General features: G+C 44.2%; 6 protein-coding genes across 6 annotated transcripts in view; 3 read left to right on the top strand and 3 right to left on the bottom strand.

Moving 5' to 3' along the window:
* The first annotated feature begins 111 nt into the window (after positions 1-111).
* On the top strand, positions 112-2,361 carry LOC131209622 (uncharacterized protein KIAA2013 homolog). Its single transcript, XM_058202732.1, has 2 exons — positions 112-410; positions 470-2,361. The coding sequence occupies exons 1-2, from the start codon at positions 239-241 to the stop codon at positions 2,170-2,172; spliced, it is 1,875 nt and encodes a 624-aa protein (XP_058058715.1). The 5' UTR covers positions 112-238; the 3' UTR covers positions 2,173-2,361.
* Positions 2,362-3,743: 1,382 nt separating this feature from the next.
* Positions 3,744-7,802, top strand: LOC131207660 (uncharacterized). The gene is made up of 5 exons (XM_058200283.1): positions 3,744-3,860; positions 3,946-4,120; positions 4,188-4,467; positions 4,544-6,968; positions 7,045-7,802. Exons 1-5 carry the CDS (start codon positions 3,800-3,802, stop codon positions 7,371-7,373), a joined length of 3,270 nt encoding a protein of 1,089 aa, XP_058056266.1. The 5' UTR covers positions 3,744-3,799; the 3' UTR covers positions 7,374-7,802.
* A 1,221-nt stretch (positions 7,803-9,023) lies between these two features.
* LOC131209626 (neuralized-like protein 2) lies at positions 9,024-10,905 on the bottom strand. The gene is made up of 2 exons (XM_058202736.1): positions 10,265-10,905; positions 9,024-10,192 (listed from the first exon to the last, which is right to left on the bottom strand). Exons 1-2 carry the CDS (start codon positions 10,473-10,475, stop codon positions 9,645-9,647), a joined length of 759 nt encoding a protein of 252 aa, XP_058058719.1. The 5' UTR covers positions 10,476-10,905; the 3' UTR covers positions 9,024-9,644.
* A 1,027-nt stretch (positions 10,906-11,932) lies between these two features.
* LOC131207659 (uncharacterized) lies at positions 11,933-15,525 on the bottom strand. Its single transcript, XM_058200282.1, has 5 exons — positions 13,638-15,525; positions 13,282-13,573; positions 12,875-13,202; positions 12,655-12,803; positions 11,933-12,581 (listed from the first exon to the last, which is right to left on the bottom strand). Exons 1-5 carry the CDS (start codon positions 15,454-15,456, stop codon positions 12,236-12,238), a joined length of 2,934 nt encoding a protein of 977 aa, XP_058056265.1. The 5' UTR covers positions 15,457-15,525; the 3' UTR covers positions 11,933-12,235.
* Positions 15,526-17,375: 1,850 nt separating this feature from the next.
* LOC131206929 (tubulin gamma-1 chain-like) lies at positions 17,376-19,325 on the top strand. The gene is made up of 3 exons (XM_058199531.1): positions 17,376-17,546; positions 17,608-17,810; positions 17,878-19,325. Exons 1-3 carry the CDS (start codon positions 17,498-17,500, stop codon positions 19,003-19,005), a joined length of 1,380 nt encoding a protein of 459 aa, XP_058055514.1. The 5' UTR covers positions 17,376-17,497; the 3' UTR covers positions 19,006-19,325.
* A 302-nt stretch (positions 19,326-19,627) lies between these two features.
* The window catches only part of LOC131207658 (uncharacterized), a 33,033-nt gene continuing 29,490 nt past the window's right edge, over positions 19,628-23,170 (bottom strand). Inside the window, exons 6-9 of the mRNA XM_058200281.1 lie at positions 22,997-23,090; positions 22,698-22,874; positions 21,838-21,942; positions 19,628-21,770 (exon numbers count right to left, since the gene is read on the bottom strand). Of these exons, the coding sequence (XP_058056264.1) occupies positions 21,637-21,770; positions 21,838-21,942; positions 22,698-22,874; positions 22,997-23,090 (510 nt within the window). The 3' untranslated portion in view covers positions 19,628-21,636. The remainder of the gene's footprint in view (positions 21,771-21,837; positions 21,943-22,697; positions 22,875-22,996; positions 23,091-23,170) is intronic.

The raw sequence follows: 23,170 nt of genomic DNA, 5'->3' as shown, positions 1-23,170 counted from the left end.
CGAGGTAGTAGATGGCTTCCTCTACCCAATCGCGGACGATACTGAAGGGTATGTTATTGTTTTGAGTGCCGCTCGACGATGTCAAACTGCATATTGTAATGAAAAGGAGTGTAATTTTGCGGTCGTAATAAGTCATGTTTCCCGAAGTGTAAAATTTTTCACAGCGTTCAGCCATCATCCACTGGCATTGAGTTTCCCTAATCCTAGCACAAACCGTACAGAAATATTAGGCGTTAAGATGAACTACAAATTCGATACCAGTGATTTGACTCGTCGGCTGAAACGAACGTTCGACGGCAACTTATCGTACCGGAAACTGTTTTTGGTACTCTTCATTGTAGCTGTCTTTTTACTGTATATAGGGCCATCGTTTCTTCGATGGCTATTCGGCCAAAGCGAACCAACAAAGGGTAAGCAAATCCCTTGCACCAACCACTGATATTGATATCAAATATAATCCACTCCACAGACCAGACGATGCGCTGTATGGACGACCGGCTTACTCCTTTCTATCTGCAAAACCTAGAATACAACGTAAATATCCGGCATCAAAATCCTTTTCCACACGAATACGATGCCATACCATACGTCGGCAATGGTTGGTTCGGGCTGGAAGTGGAACATTCGGCGCATCTGAACATTTTTCGCGGCCGAGCGCTCCTGCAACCGGTAAATTTTCATCCAATTGTCAGTGTTGCAACAGATAACATGTTTCGCGAGGCAACGGTTGTTGAGTACCTGAGCGGTATTGTGCACCGGTTTCAGTGTTTCTCGGAAGGCTACTATGCGTCTTATCAGTACTATGCCCATCGTACGATACCGTCTGTGTTTGTGCAAGAACTCCAACTGACGAACACAAAAAACCAACTAATGGACATTGAGCTTATTGTGCCACGAATCTCTGACTGGCCGTCTGCAACAGTGACAAACATCAAGCTACAGCACGGCTCCACGATTCTCGAATACCAGGTTGTCTCGGGAGCGGTGGACGTTCCACCGACACCAGGTAGTAAGGAACAGAGCCAGGTGCGTTTGGTATCGATCGTGGCGCGAAAGCTTCCCCGTGTGATAACACTGAAAAAAAGGGGCACAACCAAGATGGAGCTGCTGCTCACGATAAACTATTCCGAACCGGTTGGCCATGATCAGTTTGAAGCTTATAAGGAGGTTGTTGAAAAGCAAGCAATCGATGCAATGAACAAAGCACTAGCAGCAGCAGAATATGGCGAACATGGTGCCTACAATAGCTTCAAACGGGACCACATTCGAGCATGGAACGCCCTGTGGGAAACAGGATTCCACATAAGCACGTCGAAAGCAGAGAACACCCTGAATGGAAATAACATTAACGCTACTATGTACGCCGTTGTATCGCATGCACGTGCCTTCGAATATGAACAATCCGTGACAGCCGTACGCAAAGATGAGATTTCTCGGTCTTTAACGTACGCTGAAGGGTGTTACGACAGCTATCATACGTTACAGGCCGAAAATTTGTGGCGCCAAATGTCTTCATTCGAGGAGCATAATGCCTTAGTTGCTTCTTGGATGCTGACCCTTGAGAAGCAGGGATGCCATAATCTGATAAAAGCCGGAGCCAGCGGAATCGTGCAGGCGATGGTATTGAGCTTTGGCGGGTTCCGCTTCAGCAACCAGCATCTGGAGTTGAACATTCACCCCAAATACCTACATCGTGACTATGATTTCCGACGATTGAACTATGGCAACAAGACTCATCTGAATATTTCTATCGCCGTCCGCGACGACAACAAAGCGATTCTGTACGTAGCATTGGATCGTTCCGATCGTAACTATTATGCGTGTGACGCGGGCTGTTTAGATGATCCGATACAACTGCGCCAATCGAAGCTGACGTTCCCAGTAAAGCTAACGGAACCCGTGACATCGATTCTCTACATCACCTCAGACCGCAAGCACATGGAAGATCTTCGGCATGCGATTCACATCCAAGAAGTTCGTGTAGCACCAGCTCATGAAATGCACATTTTGTCATTGCACAAGCACGGGCATCATCTAGGAGGCTTGCCTACGTTGTTTTGGGTCTCGATTTGCGTCATTATTATAGTGTTTCACGTTTTCCTTTGCAAGCTTATAGTAAAGGAATACTGTGAGCCGCCGGACAAAATGAGATACCGTTACAGCAAACCATAGTTACACATACGTTCGTTTGTGTAAATACTGCGTTTGTGCTTTGCTGAACTTGTTCAATCGTTCGGCTCGTTGGCATTTTTGCCAAGACGTTAGTAACAAAGTTCGAAAGAACTATCGGTCCAGTATCGCCTTTTACCAGCAAATTATGCTCAGTGAAAGCATTCAGATTACTAATCCAATAGCTGTCGTTTTACAAAATAAGATGAGATGAATAAATTCGATACGGTCATCCGTCAACAGTTAGTTAATGAACGGTCATTTTATTCTCTAGTTATGCCCTTCTACACTACGTTACATCTCGCATATATTAATTAAACACCCCTCCGATCCCTTTACAACGCGTATTGACGGAATTTTCGTACTGATAAACAAACAAGTAATAAAAAAACTCCCCGGTCGTTTGACAGCTGTCAGTAAGAGTGTCACAATCGTCTGATAACATTACTGAGACGCTTCACGATCCGTGATTCGGAGCGCGAAAATGTCGAACCATTTACGCATCGTGTGGCAGGTTTAAAATATAAAAACGAAATGTCAGATGTGTTCACAGTCGTGTTTTTGGTCCGAAAAACCGGGAATAGAAGAGAAATAAATTGATTTCTGAATATTTTTTTTTTTTTAAGATTTTGGTACTAAACTAGCAAATAAGAACTCTAAGAACATTATCCTCTGTATGTAAACAAAGCATTTGCTAACAGTGTGTTTGCGGTCGGGTTTACGCCTCGGCCGACACATAAACGTTTTGACACAAGCGCAAACAGTTTGGCATTTATCTGAAATGTCGCATCATTTATTACGGCTCGTGTAGCCCGACAGTTAGATGTCCGAACAGGGCTGGCAGCCGAATTTTTTACACGAGCGCAATTCGTGACGGCGTCCACTCAACATGAACTTGAAAACTGAAATATTTTATTACTGATATTACAATTTACTGTCGCTCACGGCTGTTTTGGAAGAACCCGTGTCCCGATTAGTATGTAGGTTTTATAAATTGAAAGTTAAATGAAAGCTTAATGAAAATACTCGAATGAATCAAGAGTCGGTTATTCATTAACACGATGTTGGTTTACATTTCAATTGTTTCCATCTGATATTGTTGATCTAGGAGAGTAAAGTTAATTGCTCCGCTGATTACAGTCGGTGTATTACCATACACTCCGAAATTTCGTTGCGGAACCAAAGAAATGTCCTTGCCGCTTCAAAGTTTCTACTGTTTATTTTGCTGCTTTTGGTTTGACCGGTGGTGGCGCACAGGGCTGCTAGTGTTGCCAGCGTTGAAATATAAATACATTTTGACGTCTTATAAACAGAAATGGAAGACTGCGCTGGTCGTAGATATTACGCCAATTCAGTCCGAGTGCCGTACGGAAAATTAATTTGCGCCCAGCTATCGTACGATTGAACGCACCTACCTGGTTATCCTGGATTTTTGTGCACTGAAGGCATCAATTTCTCTCCAATCCAGACGATGTTCTGCGGCCTTCAAGCATGAAAAATTTACCCCCTTGCGGCGTGTTTAAGGAACGGAAGTAAAGTGTTTTGATTTTTGGTTAAGCTCGATCCAAGCCAAACACACGGCCGTACCCGGACTGTAGCACTGAACATAGGCGGTAGCTTCAAAGACACCATGTGGCCAATGAAGCTGGATATGACTCGCGATGAATGCCGCGGTGTTCTTCGGCGGCTTGGTAAGCGCAGTGGCGGTTAATATTCGCTGCCATAGTTCTGCATAGCATAGGCTAAAGTGGCGTCTCTCTACCTTCTCATTCGCAGAACTCGAATCGTATGGTACTATCGTAAGTGCGTTCCGGGCTCAAGGAACGCTGTGCAAGGAGAAATCCCGGATATTGGAAGACTTACGGCGTGTGCTGCACATATCTACCGATCGACATCGAGCAGAAGCACGGCGCGTCGCAAACGACGAGCGCCTAAAAACGGTAGCTGAAATGTAAGTAGCGCCACCCCGCACTGTCAATAAAAAGCGATAAACTTTAATCAACGCACAACGGGAACAGTGTTTGGGGACCGAACAGTTCGCAGGATTGGCGTCGGGAAGGTCATCGTTCGTTCCCCGTTCTTCCCCGGACGGTGCCACACACGGCCCTCAGCTATATTGCCAACACGGTATATGAGCAACTAACGCGTGCAAACTCTAAACTACCGCATCCCGCTAAAACGTCCTGTGATCGATTTGGCAAAGCTGAAGGGGTGTATAAATTCGAGTTGATCAAAATGGAATCTACGCTTGCTAAGAAAGGTTTCGAACGTGACGCAGCAATCGTGACTTCAGACCCGGTAGGTATAATCAGCAGCATGGTTGTCAAACACACCCGCCCGTACACCTTACACTTACGAGCTTCGGATCATTTAGTTACAGCACATAATGTCCAGAAGCTATATCGAGAATGATATGGCGCAGGTGGAAGCAGCGAGGAAAGCGAAACAGTCACAGGATGAGTTGCACGAACGTGCAATTCAAGAGACGCAACCCGACGAAAATGGTGTTTCTGTGACCGAAAACACAATTTCTCCTGTCAACGAACATCCATCCCTGAGTGACATATTGTTGGACACTATAAAGGGAGGAGGAACCCATAGCAAACTAGAGCAGTGCAAAGCATACGGTGGCAAATCGACCGGTAAAACAGGGGAGCGTACGAGGAAAAATTCCCAAGGAGCCAAACGGCCGGCGAAAGTGAAATCCCCTTACCCGTCAGGAAAACCGTCCAAGTTCGGGTCTTCCAAGGCGAGCAGTTTACACAGCCCCCACTTGATTCACTCTTACGCAGTTCCGTACGATGTGGCAACGACTACCAGCAACGGTGCACCGAGTGCGGAAAACGTGCCACAACTGCAGCAACACTTAACATCTAATATGCCATATCCACAGCAGAATGCAAATCACCCAGCGATACCCGGTGGACAGTTGATAAAATCGCAGCAATATCCGCCATCGTGCAACTTCCCACCACAGTCAGTTGCCGGAACGTCAACGGTGTTCTCCTCGTCTCCGCTCCAGGCATCCGCCAATGTGTGTACACATCAGAAGTGCATATTGCCGTCTTCGAAAAAGGATATTCAGTACAACCTTTCGAAGCTTAATCCGACCTACAGCAGCGTTAGTGGTTCTGTGCGGGGCGATAATGTGCATTTTCCTGCGCGATCTGCAAATCATGTGCATGGCAAACCACTCCTGCCGCATCCGTTATTGAATTATCACAAAAAATCGCCTAGCAAAAACATTCTTATACCCACATCGACTGCTGCGGCCACGTTGGCCACTTTGGGTCTGCCGAAACCGCTGCATCCCCCGCTACCGGAGCATTTGAACCACTGGGACATTGGCAGTGCTGGTGCTAAGACTTGCGATAGCAACGAACAAGCAAACCACACGAAACTACACCACTCACAGGAAATACCGGATCCGAAAGTGATCTTTTCCACTGTCCCCGCTGTTCCAGCACCCTACAATGTGGAAGAAAGTCTTCGGCGCGTGGTAGAGGCAGAGATCAGAGAGGGATCTTCTGTGGCTACGAAAACGGAATCAAAACCTAGTCACCTAAACGGTGCGCCAAACAACTCCACCGGTGGTAACACACCAGTGAAGGTTGGAGCTTTAGCAGGTCATGTTTTGAAATCTTCGGCAATTAAGGCAACTCCGCTTCTCACTGGGTTCACACCAGTCAGCGGTGGCAATAGGCTCTCGGTACACAAAACACAACTAATGCCACTCGGAGGAAGTGCAGCGGCTCCTTCCGTAGCAACGGGCGCTGCAGCAGTTAAAAAGAATAATGTATTCATTCTACCAAAACCCAGTCCCACCGGAACGCTTAACACCACGGGTATAAAAATGTCCCTTCCCAGAAGTGCCGTGGACTTGGCGCATCCGGTAACACTCGTGACACGCAGCCCACCGAAGGTGATCGTTCAATCTGTCCCAGATCTGAACAATGTTGTCACATTCGATCCTGGCCAAGAGAAATCAACTAAACCGCCCGTTGAAAAGGAGGTAGCCGCCAATGACGACGACAAATCGAGGGTTGATATGACCAAGATATCAACAGAAAGCGCCGCAGCAGAACTCCCTCTGCGCCGCAGCAGAACTCCAAACGATGGAGGACTACCTATGAGAAAGATTACAATTGCCAGCAGCCAGTTGGTACCTTTCAAAGGCACGTTGCATGGGACAACGCTGCCATTGATTGTCTCTCCCGTCGTACCCAGTGCAAAGAAGCTAAAGCTTTCTACCGAGAGCATGTCTCAGGTTACTTTGCCAGCCGATACCGAGGCAGCACGTGACTGGGAGCAGGAGTTGGACCGCACGAAAAGCACTTCTTCAGCACCTGTTCAAAAAACGAACGTGTTGGTCCGTAATATCGATGCAGAAATTATATGTACTACCAGCAGAACGGGGGGGTTTCACTATGCCAATACCGACCGCGATCGCATTTCCCTACGCCCGTGTGCCTTTAGTGCTGGTGAAACGGTTACAGCACTGCAAAATGAGTATGAGGCAAACTGCACGGAGCGTGGCGATGATTCATCGGCCACTGATTCGGCCGCCGCGGAAGAAGACCTGGACGATGAGACAAGCAGAATAGAGGATGAAAACGACGGGATTGAGGATAACGACTACGAGGAGGAGCATACAGTCAACGCCGAGGACATTACCGACGATTTATATATCGAAGAGGATCACAACTTAGACGCGCTCATCGAGGAAGATCCGGAGGAAGACAGTTTCGTGGACGATGGCATCGAGGACGAACGGATCGAGATTGTTAACGCAAGCTACAGTAAGTCTGATTGGCCTCGGTGCCTGCAAAGAGTAGTTCAAGTTTATTTCACTGCACGACCCTGCATTTTTCACAGATTCGTCTCGGCAGCTGGTGTCGGAACTGGAAGGCACAGAGGAACATTTTTTCAGGGAAGAGCATTCGGAAACGAACGGTATATTGGTGGTACCGGCGGCCATAAACTTCGAGCAGTGCAGCGACGTGATCGAGACGATTGAAAACGGTGATCTGCACGAACCGTCGATCGAGTCGAAGGATGAAATCGTCTGTGAGCTTTTGGAAATTGATGCAGACGGCAATCACCACACGCGCCAATTCTCCTACGAACAAGCGCTGGCTGAAGGGCTTACTTTGCTGCCGCGGATTGGTAAAACGGCTCACAAGGTTAACCCGTCAGTGAGTTAATGTGCCGTTCAGACAAAACCGCAGTACCGAGAACCGAGTACCGCAGATGAAAACGAGCAACGCGGGTTCGACTGCCAAATGCAACGTAGTTACAGACTATTCTAAACCCACACTATACTTGGGCGCGATGTTTGAGATTTGTTTTTGCTATTTATTTTCGGTCGCGCATTCGCCCCGATCACCGTTTCTGTACATAGCTAGAAGGAAACAATCAAATTGTTCATTTTCTTTATTATGTCTGACACCGAAAGCTCAACAATGATTAGCTACTTTGGGATAGGGAGTTAGTTTTAAAGTAATATAACAATGCAGAAGGGGTTTGAATGCTTGAATATACGGCATGTACTCATCGTCATATACCATGATGCACAATTCATTAAACTTATGCTACCTATGCTTGGAAACTTTAATGCATTCTCATGCGGTAAGGGAAGCGATGCAATTTCGGACGGGTACGGTTGCAGTATGATTGACGCACCGATGTTGTGAAAGTACTACAGTTTATTTCATAAGGAGGAGATTATCCTCTTTGTACAGTGTTTTCTTTTGCCACCCTCAAGCAACAGCAGCATCAACGTGCGTGTGTGTCATTTGCATAGATTCGATATAACATGTTCACATCCTTTTTTCTACACCATGTTTACTATCTATTCGTTTCAGACTACGCACTTATAAGCGAACATGTATTTAGCTATAAATTAGAATTAAGTTAGGTAATGCAAAATGAGCGGCGAATTTTGCTGCTGTTGTCATCTACAGCTAAGGAGTTAAGCCCAATTGGTGCAACAAACGTAGCATCTCTGCCAGGATACATCCCGGTACTTCCACAACGGTGTGAGAAGGTAAAGTACTGACATAACAGCTGTCGACAGTAAACGAAAGGAGACCATAGCAAATAAGATTGTACAACACTATTTTTAACTTGTCTTCTCCAATACATAAGCATCGTAAAACGCGAAGCCGCTCAAATAATGTTTGCCTAGCGGGAGTTGATGGTTGAGTTGTTAATGCTGCTGTTTCGCGGAACATTTTCAATCGAGGCAGGAGAACTGAAGGCGTCCGGGAACGAGTACGGCTTAGCATAAGGCGATCGAGTTGGAGAATCAGCCGAAAAGTCGGTCATCATCAATCAGAAAGTAAACCGTAAGGTTTAGTTGCGTTCACCTGCCCTCGGTGCGATTATCCCAACCTGTACATTGTCCTAAACACGTTTTACAATCGTTTAAAGTAAGTGGCATACACTTTATTTCGTAAGATCACATGGAAATGTTACAGCGGAATTGAGGACATCTCTTTCTCCGTAAAGAAAATAAAATCTGAACCAAACAAACAAACAAAATCTTGTCGTGTCTTTCTTTCTGTAGTCTGTTCGTGAGTCGTTTTGGGAAAACTATTCGGGGAAAGTGAGCCTTTCTCGGGGACAATACAAGTTGCACCGGTTACAATAGGTAATTGAAAAATCGAATAAACAAATACATAAATATATAAATTTCATTTACCGATGCGATCATCAATACGGCCATTGACGGGGTTTGACTAAAGTCGTGCATTGTCGTCCTCTCGTAAGGTGCAAATTATTGTGATGATCACTGTTGTTTGGAAAAAGCCACAACAATAAGTGCAACGCGAGCTGGCATTGGTTGATGGAAACATTTTTGAGGACTGCATTTATTACAGGTATATTTATATATTTATTACTGACTATATAAAAGGTATCGGTAAACAAATTCACAAAATGATTACACTGGGTGTGTTTGGTTGCCTTTACGAATGCGTCCCTGCGTTACTATTTATCTGTACAGCAATCGAGAGATGAACCATCCTATGCCGGCTTCTTTTTTTAGTCTATTCACAAGTTGATGGGGACCGATCCTTCCATGGGTGGCCCCTCGAAAGATCTTTTTGCAAAACCTATGCATTCACCCTGGCATCTGTCTGATTTCGCTAACCTTAGCTAAAGTCGTTAGAACCCGCAAAACCGTTCAAAGATGGAATCTACAAAAGCATGTCCAGGGAACGTTGGCTAGCTACTAATTAGCGGGCATTTGTTAATGTACACTCGCGTTAGTATATTGGTATTATACCTTATAATCTACTTAATATCAACACTCGACTTAACGGGGAATCACCCATCTGTTATCCACAATTTCGTAGGTTTGGAACCCACTTAGCAAACAAAACCACAATGTTCAAAAAGGAAGAAATAAATGGAGCGATTTGCATTTCTCTCGGCAAAAGTCAAACAGCACGAATTTATGCGTTCCACTCAATTTACAAGCCGTACTGTAGCAAATAATTTTTCAGACTTTCCGGCAGCGGCAGGTCCGGAATGGAGGACTTTTTCACACGTGCCAATATCGCGTCGCGACAGGCTCCCTGTAGCGTCGTTATGCCGTACAGCTGAATGATTTTCACCTGCTTGGTCGTGCCGTAGACATCGACAACGACGTGCAAGGCACCCTTCGTATACGGGATGTCATGCGTGCACGGTCCATGGTCCTCGCCGTTTATGATAAAGTGCATTTCCGCCTTGTCAGCCTCGTGCTCACTCGGCACAAACACCACACCGATCCGCGAGTTTGTGTCCGTTGGCAGAATGTCGGCGCTTGCCCCATCTTGCGTGATGGGCTTTAATAGACTGCGCGGAAAGACGCCCCGCGAAGTTTTTACGTTAATGCCATCGCCAAGTATGTTACTCTTCAACACCGAATTGCCGACAGAGCGTGTGATCGGAAAAACCCAACTCGAGCCTAGATTCGCCAGATCCGGCAGAGCATACTGAAGCGTGGAAGTGGGTTTGATGTCAAGTTGCGTGAGACCTGAAAAAGGAAACATGCAGCATTTACCAAGGTTAATCATTTCAAACAACAACAACAACAAAACAATCTTACCCAAGCGCATGTGACCACTCCAGCCTCGTTCATTCTTCTCTATTTCGAGCAGAAAGATTTCTCCTGGTTGTAGTGGTTTCTCACTGAAAGTTAGTGCGTTGCCAAAGCTGGCCTTTCGGTACGCCACCGTATTCTCGTTGAAGAGAATGATGTTTTGACCATGGTACGGATGGAATTGGGCCAACATTTTCCGCGGATACACTACCGTCATGCTGTAATGTTCCACAGTTCTCGAACAATCGGTGGAGTCGAGCGTAGTTTTTCACCGTTTCCGCTCCAAATATTGCGCAGCGCGGCGCTTTCTTATGCGAACAATGACGATGGTTTTTCTCGATGATCGCTGCTCGTTTTCACGGTTAACATAGAATCCTTGATGTATCAATTCGCTCGCATTGATTGCATTTTTGCCGGCCAGTTATATTTTCGCAGCTGCTGCATACCATACCTATTACCGCAGTGTGCGTCTTTTTATCTGTTGTATTCTGTGGAGGGCTATTTACGCTCGGCACCGAACAATCTTGCTCCGATTAAATCTTACTGTAGATGACACATTGTTTCCTTCGTACTGACCACTCTAGTTGATGCAAACATTTACCAGCGAGTTGTGTGGCATCAACAAAAACATTTCACTCCGCAACACGCAATGCAAACATGTCGGCTCAGTCATCGCGCTGAAGTCGAAAATGGAAGCTGTCAAAATGGGGAAAACAAAATTGGCCAAAGGGTGATCAAGCTTCCGCGTACGGTGCGATGGTAGAGAGTAAGTTAATTGATCTCTAGAATATTACAATGTTTTAACTGGCAAACTCAGTCTACCGCAAGTGGAAAAATTAAACAAAACGGATGGCCACAGTGGTCCATCATCCATGTAAGCTGTGGTATTTCGAAATTGATTTCGAAAACTCGGCAAAGCTCAAACAAAAATAACAAAAAACCAAGAAGCCCTTGCAATAAACAAAAATGAATTTAAAAGCAAAACCCGAGTAGACAGGACGAGAAAACAACACCACAGTCTCAATTAACCAGCGTATTGTATACATTTTTTTATATGAACATTTAAACAGTTAAGGAAACCATCCTACCCCCGATCGAAGGATCCTCACCGTTAAACAATTTTAATGGGCAATTTGTTTTGAACCTAAGAAGAACATAAGGAAATATTTTCTAAAAAATGAAGAACTACACTTTGTTTACACTATTTGCCTGGTTCAAGGGGCTGTTCTACTTACGCTTTGGTTTTTAAATACACGGGACAGAAAAGGAGAGTCACCGACTCTAAATTCGGGGTTCGTGACGGATGAGTTATTTTATGCCGAATTCAAGGGGAACATGAGGAATGCGCTATATAAGCCCAGCGAAATCTCTTAACAATTTGATTATAACACGCCTGGCCTGGCAAAAACAGTTACAGAATATATGTAAGTTAGATTCCTTTCGGTAACCACCGCTCCACAGTAATCGACACCGATTCCTATCGTAACCATTTATTCGATTTACACGATGAGAACGTCATCTACAGTTAAAATGTTGTTGGGCAATCGTGTTTTTCAAGTCCCATCAAACCTTTTCGCAATTTATCAGTACTTCTGTTTGATACATATTTACAGCAATCATATATTTTATTCTGAAATCAATGCATAAAGCAATTACTTCATGTTTGCTTTGTCATATACTCTTTACATTTTTGAACTGAATTCATTTTGTATTCACCTCACTTTTCGCCTAAAGGAAAAAATGTAACACAAATAAATATTATCTCTAACAGCACGTTCGTATTATCGTTTATCAAATCGAGGAGAACATACAAGAGTCATTTATGATCGCACGATTTGTTCTACAAGCTCTCTTGTAAAATTGTGAAAAGAATCTCACAATTAATTGAAATTATGATTAATAAACCTCTGAACGATACGCAAACGTAAGCAAAATACTAATATTTTTACATTCCCCATTCTCCTCCACTTTCTTCGATCATTTGCACTCCAACATGTACTCGTCAATCGATTTAATGGATAAACATTGATCACTGTATAGCAAAAGATCGCGCCCATCGTGCCAGTTGTACACATTCAGTATCCGTTCTTTCGGCCGATAAATTTCACCCGTTTTGCTGCGTAAGCGCGAACAGACGTGAAAGGAGTTCTCCTCCGCGTGCAGAATATCCTTCTCCAGCTTCTTATGATTCGTCCAGCACACAGTCGGATCGCTCAGGTTGATGAGTAGCAGTTCCCCGCTCTGAAAAGTCACGCAGTACCGCTGACTGGTTTTGCGGTCATCAACTGCAGTGCAACTTTGAACTTGGCTTTCTCCTGTTACTCTACGGAAAGCGAAACGAAATATACGCTCAAAAGCAATTCTCTAACGGCATAAAACCAACGATTTTCACCTACCGCGTTGAAGCAAGAGCAATGTCGAAGCTATGCCCAACATACCATGTGGCTGTATGTAAATTAATTGCGATCATTTTGAGGCGTTTCCGATTGTTTTCGCTGGTAGTCGGCATGTTCTGCAGTTGCACCAGAAACAGTGTACTTATCATCTGTGGTCGAAAAAGAACGTAATAAATAAAATTGTTTCTGTGCAACAACTACCGCAGATACGACGGCTTACCTCTTCTTCGTGTAAAAAACTGCCGATGACAAGTTCGAGGCTAATCTTTAAATCGATCGTACGCAACAAAGACCCGCTTTCGTAGCACCATATGTGTACTGTCGATTCACCAAGCCCAAGTAACTTTTTATCATTCACACACCTCAAACTAGTCAGTTTCTGCCTTACAATCGGAAATTCACGAATGCTGGCAAGTGTCTCAAGATCGGGTGTCAAGCTGTATTTGCACAGCCCCGTCCGCGCTTCAAGTTCGGAGATGTGTTCGTACCAGCAGACGATGAAGTAGCGCGAGTTTGGCAGTGGCACGAAAAGTATATCTTCGAGGGCACTGGAAAGGTAAGAAATATTTTTTATGAATGATCAAATTATTTTTCATATTGCAAATAATGAAATGCGCGTAATAGTACCTTTTTATAGTGTCCAGCTGATAGGATTTCAATCGTATTATTTGCTCGTAAACACCACTTTCGTCCAAATCACTAACGTCGATAGCAGTTTGTCCATGATCCTCTGCCGCATCGCTTCGTTGATCCGGAGACTTTAGGAGCACCTCGAGAAAATACGCATTAACGTAGACCGAAGCCAGCGGACAGGCTCGCGATTCATCATGCTTTAAATTTCGTGCCCTCGGTTCCAGGTAATGTGGATTGCCATCGTTGTAACCGATACGGTTGGCGTTCTGTGTGTCGAGCTCGGCGTCTAAAAGTAATCGGTAGTTGCAAAAGCAGATGGATAATGGAAACAAAAAAAAGAATTCACTCACCACACACCCATCGCTGCTGTTGTGCTATGCGCTGCCACTCTTGTTTCACTCCCAGTAATACACTTAGTCGGGAGTATTTCCAGAAACTCACGAGTCCCGTCTGCACTACGATGAGCTGTTCGTCGAGAAGGAACGCGTTCAGAACCTCGCCCTCGGAACGATTCAATGGGTTTCGTGTTGGTTTTCCGTCGTTCATACATCGTGCAGGCTCTGGTGTCACCGATGGTAGTATCTCTATCGTCTGGCACTCTTTCGATCGTTTACTCTCATGAATGTCGGCACTGGTCGAACTGCTAACGGCACTATCGACAGAACAACGCAGTGATTTGACGGTGGACTGATGAGAACGTTTCGACTTTCGAATCACCGGCGACGAAGATGGTGGCAATGAGTGCTGCAGACGCTTCCCTTCATCCTGAGGCTGGAGTGGAGGTTGCGATGCGGAAGGATCGGTAGTGGTTTCCTCTTTTGATTGAACCGTTTTTTCAACGGTCATGTCAATAGGGATAGTTAAAACTTCTTCCACTTTGCTCGGATGATGCTTGGGTGGTTTCGCTCGTGAGTTTTGGCGCAAACTAACAAACGTACTGCGATAACGTATAATCTTACCGCTTCGCAGTGAACTACGTAGTACAAGCCGCCTAACGCCAAGAATACCGCTGCTGGCAATAATGGAAGAATGTGGCTTGCTTTTGGTAGATGATTTTTTCTTAGGCTTTGAGCGCGTTTTCCTGTGAATAACGCGCTGAACTGAGAGCTTTACTTTGTTCTTTACCACTCCGGCCGAAGTTTTAGCAGAGTTAGTTTCAGTTTGATGGACACTAATGCCTACCCCAGTTGCCATCTGCTCTGGTGGATTTGTCCTGCTACCGGCAGTGTGCTGTTGGGACGCCCGATGGAACGGACTGATTCGCAAGTAGTTAAGGAAGTTATCACGCTCCTTATCTCTACTAAGCAACTGAGCATAGGCTTTGTCCGTGCTGCGATTTTCCGGAACAATCTGTCCAACCTGGAGCGACTGCCAACGACGACAATCACAAGAGCTCGATGTTTGACAGATCTTAAACTTATCCTTTGTTGCGAGATAGCACCCATCGCAAGGACGAAAACGAATCGGTAATTTGTAGTAATTTTTTCTTTCTAAGATCATGGTTGGTGGGGCAGTTGGTCGTTTATCAATTTCCGGGTTAATTTGATCTTTACGAAAATCCAAGTCGTTGCCGACGCCCGGCGAACGCGATGTGTCCGGGAAACTTTTTGAAGCAGAGCGTCGTTTTTTGTTTGCCAACAAACTTTCTCTGGAACCCGGCTCCGCCTCCTGATCATTCGAATCTTCATCGCTGGAGATGTGCACCATTTCGCAGAATGGACGCTTCGGACACAAACTACCAGCTTCGATTTGCGCCTTCGTTGGAATCGAGTGGAGAAGGTCGTCCTCCGTAACGCGCCACTGTTCGACCCGATCTTTGTGCGTCATCGGCGACATGGTTTCGTTAATTTCTTGCAGTTTAAGATCAAACTCGTTCATCGACTGCCCACGCTGAAATTCACCCTGTCGATGGCCTAAGCTGTGTTTAGTGGAGGAATATTTTACGCATCCGGAACTCGACACGTCGCCATACGAATTTTCCATCGAACTGCCATCATCCGGTAGCTCCGATCGGCACTGCTCTTGGGCAGTGGGAACATCGCCTTCGATAGAAGGAGCTTTTGGTGATCTTTCAACGAGCGAAACAGTGTCTGTGGCCGAGCACCCAATGACACTAGTTGGGTCAGTTTCCAATACCTCCAGATTTGTCTCGTCATCAGAAACATCCATGCGCTCAGGTAAGATCGATTGTTTTCTAATTTCAGGTAATGAAACACTTGGTATATCTGTCGCAGTACTTCGATCCGGTGACAGGCGACTCGATTCATCGTTTTTGTAATGTGTTTTAGTATTCGCGGTCGGGGAGATAAGTTCATTATCAGCAGGCAATTCTTGTTCCAAATCGATGGTTGTGACAACTGAACTCACTGTTGATGGTTTATGAAACGATCTGCGAACAAAACTCGGTCGTTGCATGGTACTTTTGCTGCCTGTTATGTCAATAACAGGTGCTGCGGGGAAAAACACAACACACCGTAAATTAGGGGACTGACTACAGTGAGGAAGAGAAGAAGTAAACCTAATAAACATACGTGCATATCTGGATGATGTAGAATGAATTACTCCACGATTGTTATCTGAGTTTCTGTTGTTTAGCAATGGTAGGCAGTTTCTCGTATCACGTACTGAATCCGAAGAAGTGAGATCGAAAACCTCGTACATGTTCTTGGAGCCTGTGGAACTGTTATTCGAAGATTTTTTGCTGTACGCCCGGTTCAAAATGATTCCACTTGTGGAAGGCGAGTGTGTTGAATGTGCATGGGGCACGTCTTGTTGCGGTGCTCGAACTGGGGGGGTATATCGCGAAACAGTGCGCTCCGTCATTGAGTGAATCGAACGTCGGGCATACGTGAATTGATGACCAAGCGGAGAATTGTTGGTGACGGATCCGGATCCTTTACCGTCACAAGTTGGCGACTTTCGCACACAGATGGGCTTCATTTCAAAGCGTTTATTAGAGGCATGCACTTGAGAATCAATGCTACGGGTATCGTTTTTTGGTGATGCCCCTTCCTCATCGTCATCGCTAAGAAGATCTACGACATCTATCGCATTTCGGAGCCTTCCCGGCACTTGGCCGGCGCCAATGTTGGCTTTTTGTTTACTACTCAAATCTTTACTACTCAGCATCGAGAAGCGTTTAAAAGGATACCGCTTTCATAAGATCGATCCCGAACTGTAGCAAATCTAAACTACAGCTTCGCTGCAACGAAAAGTGAAAATCGAGAAAAGAACGTGAAAATCTTCACCGTTTGCGCTTGCATACGCTTGCACTCACCACACTCAGGCACCGTTTCTGTGTGTTTTAAACGCCTTTGTATGAAAACAGTTAGCGAACGATAAAAATCAGAAAACCAAGTGTAGATAAGCCGCCAAGACACGGAACGCAGCGTGAACTGTTTTATCCTTTTTAAGCAATGAAAGGCAAATTGAACAACAAGACTGCGTTGGAGTCGGATTTGGATTCACGTAATTTGATTCACGTTTTAGAAGTTTTCAGGACACCACTTCACTTCCCTAACTTTACGCATGAAAACACCCGACTATTATTTTGTACCAAGACGAAAAACCACTTCTAGCTTTTCTACACAAATAAACAAATTCACCAGGTTGTTCAATAGCGACGGAGACTGGAACTAACAGACGAGAAAGCAAGCGTAACTTCTTTTCGCCATGCCAAGAACGTATCATCACGAAGGTGTGAAGAGGAGGGCCTTAATTTAAACGTCAAAGTCAGGGTTGTGTCTTGTTCTGCTGAGGTGTGGCATATTTCATGCGTTCATTAAAAAGTATTTAAAACTACTTCCCTTTTTGAAACATGCTTTTTGCACATGCAATGAAATAATAAACTAGCAACGACGCGAATATTTTATTCGCCTCAATTCTATCTGCCGATTTGCCTATTTGCCGATCTTACAATTAAAAGGAAACAGCTAAAAGACCCTCGAATGCCGTGGTGAATATGTACATTTTTGGTTCAGCAGTCGATGTAACCCTGATCCGAGAGGAGTGCGGCGACGTTTCAGTAAACGATTTTATTTAAAAGATTACAACAAAAGAATAGAAGCCAACACAAACGAAAGCAAACACGCAAATTAGTCAATAAAGTTCGCAGCAGTTGTGTGTTTTACGTAGGGCCGTGTTGAATTAAAACTTCTTGCTGCGAAGAAATCGTTGGTTAGTGAATCAGTGGACCACGATAATAAACAAAATGCCCAGAGGCATAATAACATTACAGCTGGGTCAGTGCGGCAATCAGAGTAAGTTACCGGCAGGGTGTTTGAAGATCCTCGCTGTAGAATCTCAGTTATCGTTTTTCAGTTGGCTTTGAGTTCTGGAAGCGGCTCTGTCTGGAACATGGAATTTCACCGAGCGGCATGTTGCAGGACTTTGCCACAGATGGCATTGACCGGAAGGATGTGTTTTTCTATCAAGCCGACGATGATCACTACATTCCACGAGCGGTGCTGTTGGATCTGGAACCGCGCGTAATACACAACATAATGTCGTCCGCCTATTCGAAGGTGAATTATCTAACACCAAGGTCACATATTGGAATTTCTTACATCTTTCAACAACTGCTACTTTTAGCTGTACAACCCGGAAAACGTATATTTGTCGAAGGACGGAGGTGGTGCCGGAAATAATTGGGCTTCGGGGTTTAGCCAAGGGGCGAAGTTGCAAGAAGAAATATTTGATATTATCGATCGAGAGGTAGACAACACAGACAGTCTGGAGGGATTCGTGCTATGTCACTCAATTGCTGGAGGTACCGGCTCGGGAATGGGATCCTTCATCATGGAAACATTGTCGGAACGCTTCCCGAAAAAGCTCATCCAGACCTATAGTGTGTTCCCGAATCAGGACGAGATTAGTGACGTCGTCGTACAGCCGTACAATAGTCTCCTGACGTTACGCCGACTTACGAGCTGCGCGGATTGCGTCGTGGTGCTAGATAACACGGCTCTGAATCGTATCGCCACCGAACGATTGCAACTAGAAAATCCAAGCTTTGCGCAAATCAACACACTCGTTTCAACGATCATGTCAGTCAGTACGACGACACTGCGCTATCCGTCGTATATGAATAACAATTTGATCGAATTGATTGCTCCGCTCATTCCGACATCGCAACTGCACTTCCTTATGACCGGATACACGCCCTTGGCGACTGATACCGACACGCAATCGGTGCAAAAAACAACCGTGCTGGACGTGATGCGTCGCCTGCTGCAGCCAAAGAACATGATGGTGTCGACAACTTCCGACAAAGCAAACCAACATCGGTATATATCGATCTTGAACATCATTCAGGGTGAGGTAAATCCATCACAGGTGCACCAGTCGATCCAGCGTATTCGGGAACGCAAACTGGCGCAATTCATACCGTGGGGCCCGGCTAGTATACAGGTGGCACTTTCACGCAGCAGCCCATACGTACAAAGCAGCCATCGAGTGTCTGGCTTGATGCTCGCCAATCACACCAGCATTTCGTCACTGTTCGGTCGCTGCCTCAGCCAGTATGATAAGCTGCGCAAACGTGGGGCCTTCTTAGACCAATTTCGGCGCGAGGATAAATTCAAGGACGATCTGAGCGAGTTGGACGAATCGCGGGACGTTGTCGAGGCGTTAATGCAAGAATACATTGCCGCTACCCAACCGAACTATCTTAACTGGCACGCCAATCGCGCCACCGAAGCAGTTGCCATGCACCCGTGAAGGCTCATCCGTTAGAAAGGATGCTACTGGAACCTCTCATTGCAATACGGGACAATGCACACATTTCAATACAAAAACCACAAATTTGTGTAAAGATAGGACTTTCGGTTTAATCCAAAGTTCTTCAAACCAATCTCTACGGTTGTCTCCGAATCTTTTTTGGGAGAACTAGTATGCAAGAACAATTACTGTACGAAGTCACTAGTTTTCCATTTTTGCGAATAATCAGTTGTTCAAGTGTGCCAATAGTACAAAAGACGTTGTGGAACCTGACATTAAAGCGAGGAGAAAGAAAAAGTCCGAATAAAGAACATTGAACCGTTAAGTTCTATCTCACCAAAGGCATGTCGATCTCTCATGTCTCATGTCGTCCATGTCGTTCTTGGTAATCAATTTTCAAACTGTTGTTCTTGTTGATAAAACTCACCAGAAATTATTTATACACTGCCAAGCCAATTTAGCGATTTAATCAACCCCTGGACGGGTGAAACCTTTGATCTAACAGAAGCAGATACAACAGTATGGCAATCTGTTGATAACAACAGAGAGTATTGAACAATTTTGTATATTTGTTGTCGAAGACCTTTTGATAAAACACAAAAACAAATCGAACTGCATTAATTTTCATTGGTGGACATTATTTTATTGTTTCTTTACTTTGGTTTATAACATTCATTCAAATCTCTTTCACTCATTCATTTCTTCAGGAAGTTCGTAGCTAATTGAATCACGGTTTCTTTAAGCGGTATCAGAACTGGCTATCGATTCGATATCGTATCATACACACGCTTTCTAACGGTCTTCGTGCTGTTTTGCTCGCAATCACTCTCAGCGAGTTCTAGTAGGTAAGGAAAGATAAATGCAGAATAGCAAAATATTTTCATTTATATGTGCACTGTTCTGACTTTTTAACCCCTATCACATCGTGTATCGAAAAGCAAAAGAACAACATGATATGCATCGCCGGTTGGACGAGAAGCTGTCCACATGAAAGCTATCGCATTCAAAAAGAAAAAAAAACTATTTGGTCCACTTTTTGCAAAAACCATTATTCATTCCATTTAAATATAATTTGCTCAACTTAAATAAGATTAATCTACATTGAGCAGTATATGAGAGAAACTATAAAAATCCGAAAAGCAATACCCTCCGTTCGGGTAAGGAAAAATCTAATCTTTGGCATAGCAGCAATGTTACTCAGAATGTGCAGAACACGGGCAAAACTGCAGAACGGCCCAAGGTTGCACATTGTACTGGCATAAGTTAAATTGGGCCGGTGGTTCCTGTTTATTCTAAGCATCGTTCAGGTCTTACTTTTGCGATAATTGATTCAACTAGTTGAGGTTTTCATCAATTCTTACCTCACATGAACGGACTTTGGGATTAATGTTACGAGACCTTGTTAAATGCATTACAAATTGAGGGTTCTTTTATGTTGATTCTATTAATTATTGCTTTACGATGAAACAAACGGAGGACAAACCATCCAAATAATCGCTGAAAACCATTCGCGCACTGCAACGATCAGGTCGATTTTGATTTCTGACTTTAACTGCTTAGTTGTCAATCCTTCAGAAGTCTGTGTACGACCTCATCATTGGAAAATAACTACTTTTAAGCAAAGGTCCTAACGCCATCCACATTCAAAGTGCGTTGCATTAAATTGCTTAAGTTCTGCAACGACGGCGAAACTTTACAAGTCACATCTTCGTAACCAATTCCAAAATCAGTAATCGGCAACAGAAAATCATTCACTTTGATTCCTTTTTCAAACATTTGCTGGTAGCATGTTTTTATGTTTTCGATTCATTATCATGAGTAATAGCACCTTTTACGTGGTTTAGATTTAACAGTCTTTCTCCATCTACGTATTACCATCTTAAAATTTCCGTTTTTTGGGCTATATCCTTGGAGTTGCTTTCTCTGTTAACACATTTGTGTCTTTCTTTAATCTGCATTTCAAAAGACCCTTTCATCGTTCTAAGTTATATTGAATGTACCCGTTCCTGTGTTTTACTGTTGCGATCAATCATGCACCTCACAGAAGAACCTCACTGACGTTTTAGCAGTATTTTAATATTCCAAGCGTGCAGTAGTGAAAGTATAATTTAGTAGTGCTGTCAATGTTAAACGATCAGAGAGGGATTTGTTCGATCTCTAAGTAGGTATCGTATCCGGAGTGCATGCCAGCTGTCCGTTGTATGCGAAACTAGTCTGGTTGAAGCACAATTAGGGAAAAGTGAACCAAATGCAGCCATAAGCCAAGTTTTGTTCGATTGATTTGGGACATTTTTGAGATCAATCCTTGGTTTAATAATCCTTCAACATTCAATTAATCATCGGTATACTGAAATAGCCGTTGACGAAGGTTTCGAGAGTAAAGTTTAAAATAAAATAATGAAGATTGTGGTAACTACCTGCAATGTGGTGTTTCTTGCATAATTTTCTTTTCTAAATCAAAGATAAGGTATGACACAGTTCAAATATTCGTTCGCAACAAAGGCGCAGATTGCTAGACAAAGCGATATGTGGTCGCAATGCACGATGCGCCAAGCATGGGAAGCATTCGGAAGCAGTCGGCGATGACCCACGTTGAGGTTATGCTGAAGAAGGTGTGATGCGTGATGGTCTCTACAGTTCCGCCAGTTCCTTACTCTCTAGATCAAGGCGTTGCTTTCGCTTGTTGCGATAGCGCATGATAACTGCAAACACTATGCCATTAACAAGGAATAGTCCGGCAATGACGAACGATGGAATGAGAATGTCTAAAAAGAAAAAAAAAAGGTTAATTGTGGAGCGTGAATGACTGCGATGCGTGTTTGAACAGCGTACCGTAAACAGTATCCGCCTGTTTGTCCGACATGCTGTCAACGTATCCGAATTTACGCTTCTGTTCGTAATGTGAGACTAGACCGCTCCCTTCGGTTGTTCGTTTTTCTAAAAATAAATCAACCACATAATGAGAACAAAATAAGATAACGCCACCATGATTTCAAAACAGCATCACGAGATGCGCCCTGTTAATTGTATAAACCAAACGATTCTAATTGTACTAACAAAAGCGCTATCGCGTGAGGGGCTTTGAAAGGCGCAACTAACAGAAAGTGTACAATAAATGCGATAAGCCGTATGGGTGGCTTTATACGAGTTGCGAGTGCCATGTAATAGGAAAAAGAGGCAATCAATTTCATTATCAACTAGATGACGGCCCGGTGATTCTGGCCATCGGTCAATCCTATCAACAGAGTGCGAGTAGGCGTCTACCATGCACAAACGCTTGACACAGCATAACACTGATGATTTGATAACAGTCATTATGCTGTTTTCTAGTTTTTAGATCAGCTAGAAAGCAACAAAACAGTCCCGTTTTATCACGCGCCTTACTTTGTAGCTGTGACGCGGTTGTTTATCGAAAACAAACAAGCCGCGAGTCCTTTTAGAAAATCTATCAGTGTCAAACGATGCCTGTCATTTTCTTCTAAACAAAACATATTTTTACTTTACGCTTACTTCACGATTGCACGATACGTCGCATTAAGAAAAGCGCGGAGATGATGTGTGGATGTTTTACTCTGCACGAAACATCTAAGCTCATTTTATGCACAGACGACAGTGAAGCGGTGGCACGCATTAGTTTCAGAAAGGGTGAAATAGCGTGCGAGCAGCGTAGATTTGTTGGTGTGCATACTCACCAATGCAGGCCGGCAAAACTCTATTCCACGTGTGTCTCACTGTGCAGATTAGCTCGCGAGTGCTTTCGCCCGTATCGGGAAAGACGTGCAAGGGGTCACAGACGTATTTGGCCCGGTGTTCCGTCCGGCGAACGAGTCGCATGTGACCCGGCGTCGGAGGCACTTCGCACCCAAGAGCTAGAGAAAAAGAGAGAAGAATATACGAAAATATAAAAAATACGAAAGTAATAAAATATAATAATAATATACATAATATATCTAACATACGAAAACATATATAAAAGAGAGAACGAATATACCAAATAAGGTGAAGCAATAATTTTGTTCAAAATTCCTTTTTGGAAAATTGTCTCGGTATTTTCTGACCGCCTGATTAACTTGCGTTCCCAGGCTCTAAAGGGCCAAACACACACCGCGAGCTGCAATTTTTTACCGGAAATTTTGGCACGTTACGGAAGGCAAATTCACGTTCT

Source organism: Anopheles bellator, chromosome 2 (genome assembly GCF_943735745.2).
Source record: "Anopheles bellator chromosome 2, idAnoBellAS_SP24_06.2, whole genome shotgun sequence".
Lineage (NCBI taxonomy): Eukaryota > Metazoa > Arthropoda > Insecta > Diptera > Culicidae > Anopheles > Anopheles bellator.
Note: the sequence above shows the minus strand (reverse complement) of the source record. Positions and strands in the feature narration are given on the sequence as shown.

Bases quoted from the DNA above. Each gene is read 5' to 3' on its own strand.
- LOC131207659 (XM_058200282.1), bottom strand. From the start codon at position 15,456: ATGGATGTTTCTGATGACGAGACAAATCTGGAGGTATTGGAAACTGAC. The intron at 13,203-13,281 runs GTACTATTACGC...TTACCTTTCCAG, and splicing joins CAGCTGGACACTATAAAAAG to TGCCCTCGAAGATATACTTT. The intron at 12,804-12,874 runs GTAAGCCGTCGT...TTTCGACCACAG, and splicing joins GTTTTTTACACGAAGAAGAG to ATGATAAGTACACTGTTTCT.
- LOC131207660 (XM_058200283.1), top strand. From the start codon at position 3,800: ATGTGGCCAATGAAGCTGGATATGACTCGCGATGAATGCCGCGGTGTT. The intron at 4,121-4,187 runs GTAAGTAGCGCC...CAACGGGAACAG, and splicing joins CTAAAAACGGTAGCTGAAAT to TGTTTGGGGACCGAACAGTT. The intron at 4,468-4,543 runs GTAGGTATAATC...CGGATCATTTAG, and splicing joins CAATCGTGACTTCAGACCCG to TTACAGCACATAATGTCCAG.
- LOC131209622 (XM_058202732.1), top strand. From the start codon at position 239: ATGAACTACAAATTCGATACCAGTGATTTGACTCGTCGGCTGAAACGA. The intron at 411-469 runs GTAAGCAAATCC...TCCACTCCACAG, and splicing joins CCAAAGCGAACCAACAAAGG to ACCAGACGATGCGCTGTATG.
- LOC131206929 (XM_058199531.1), top strand. From the start codon at position 17,498: ATGCCCAGAGGCATAATAACATTACAGCTGGGTCAGTGCGGCAATCAG. The intron at 17,547-17,607 runs GTAAGTTACCGG...ATCGTTTTTCAG, and splicing joins GGGTCAGTGCGGCAATCAGA to TTGGCTTTGAGTTCTGGAAG. The intron at 17,811-17,877 runs GTGAATTATCTA...TGCTACTTTTAG, and splicing joins TGTCGTCCGCCTATTCGAAG to CTGTACAACCCGGAAAACGT.
- LOC131209626 (XM_058202736.1), bottom strand. From the start codon at position 10,475: ATGACGGTAGTGTATCCGCGGAAAATGTTGGCCCAATTCCATCCGTAC. The intron at 10,193-10,264 runs GTAAGATTGTTT...TTCCTTTTTCAG, and splicing joins GAGTGGTCACATGCGCTTGG to GTCTCACGCAACTTGACATC.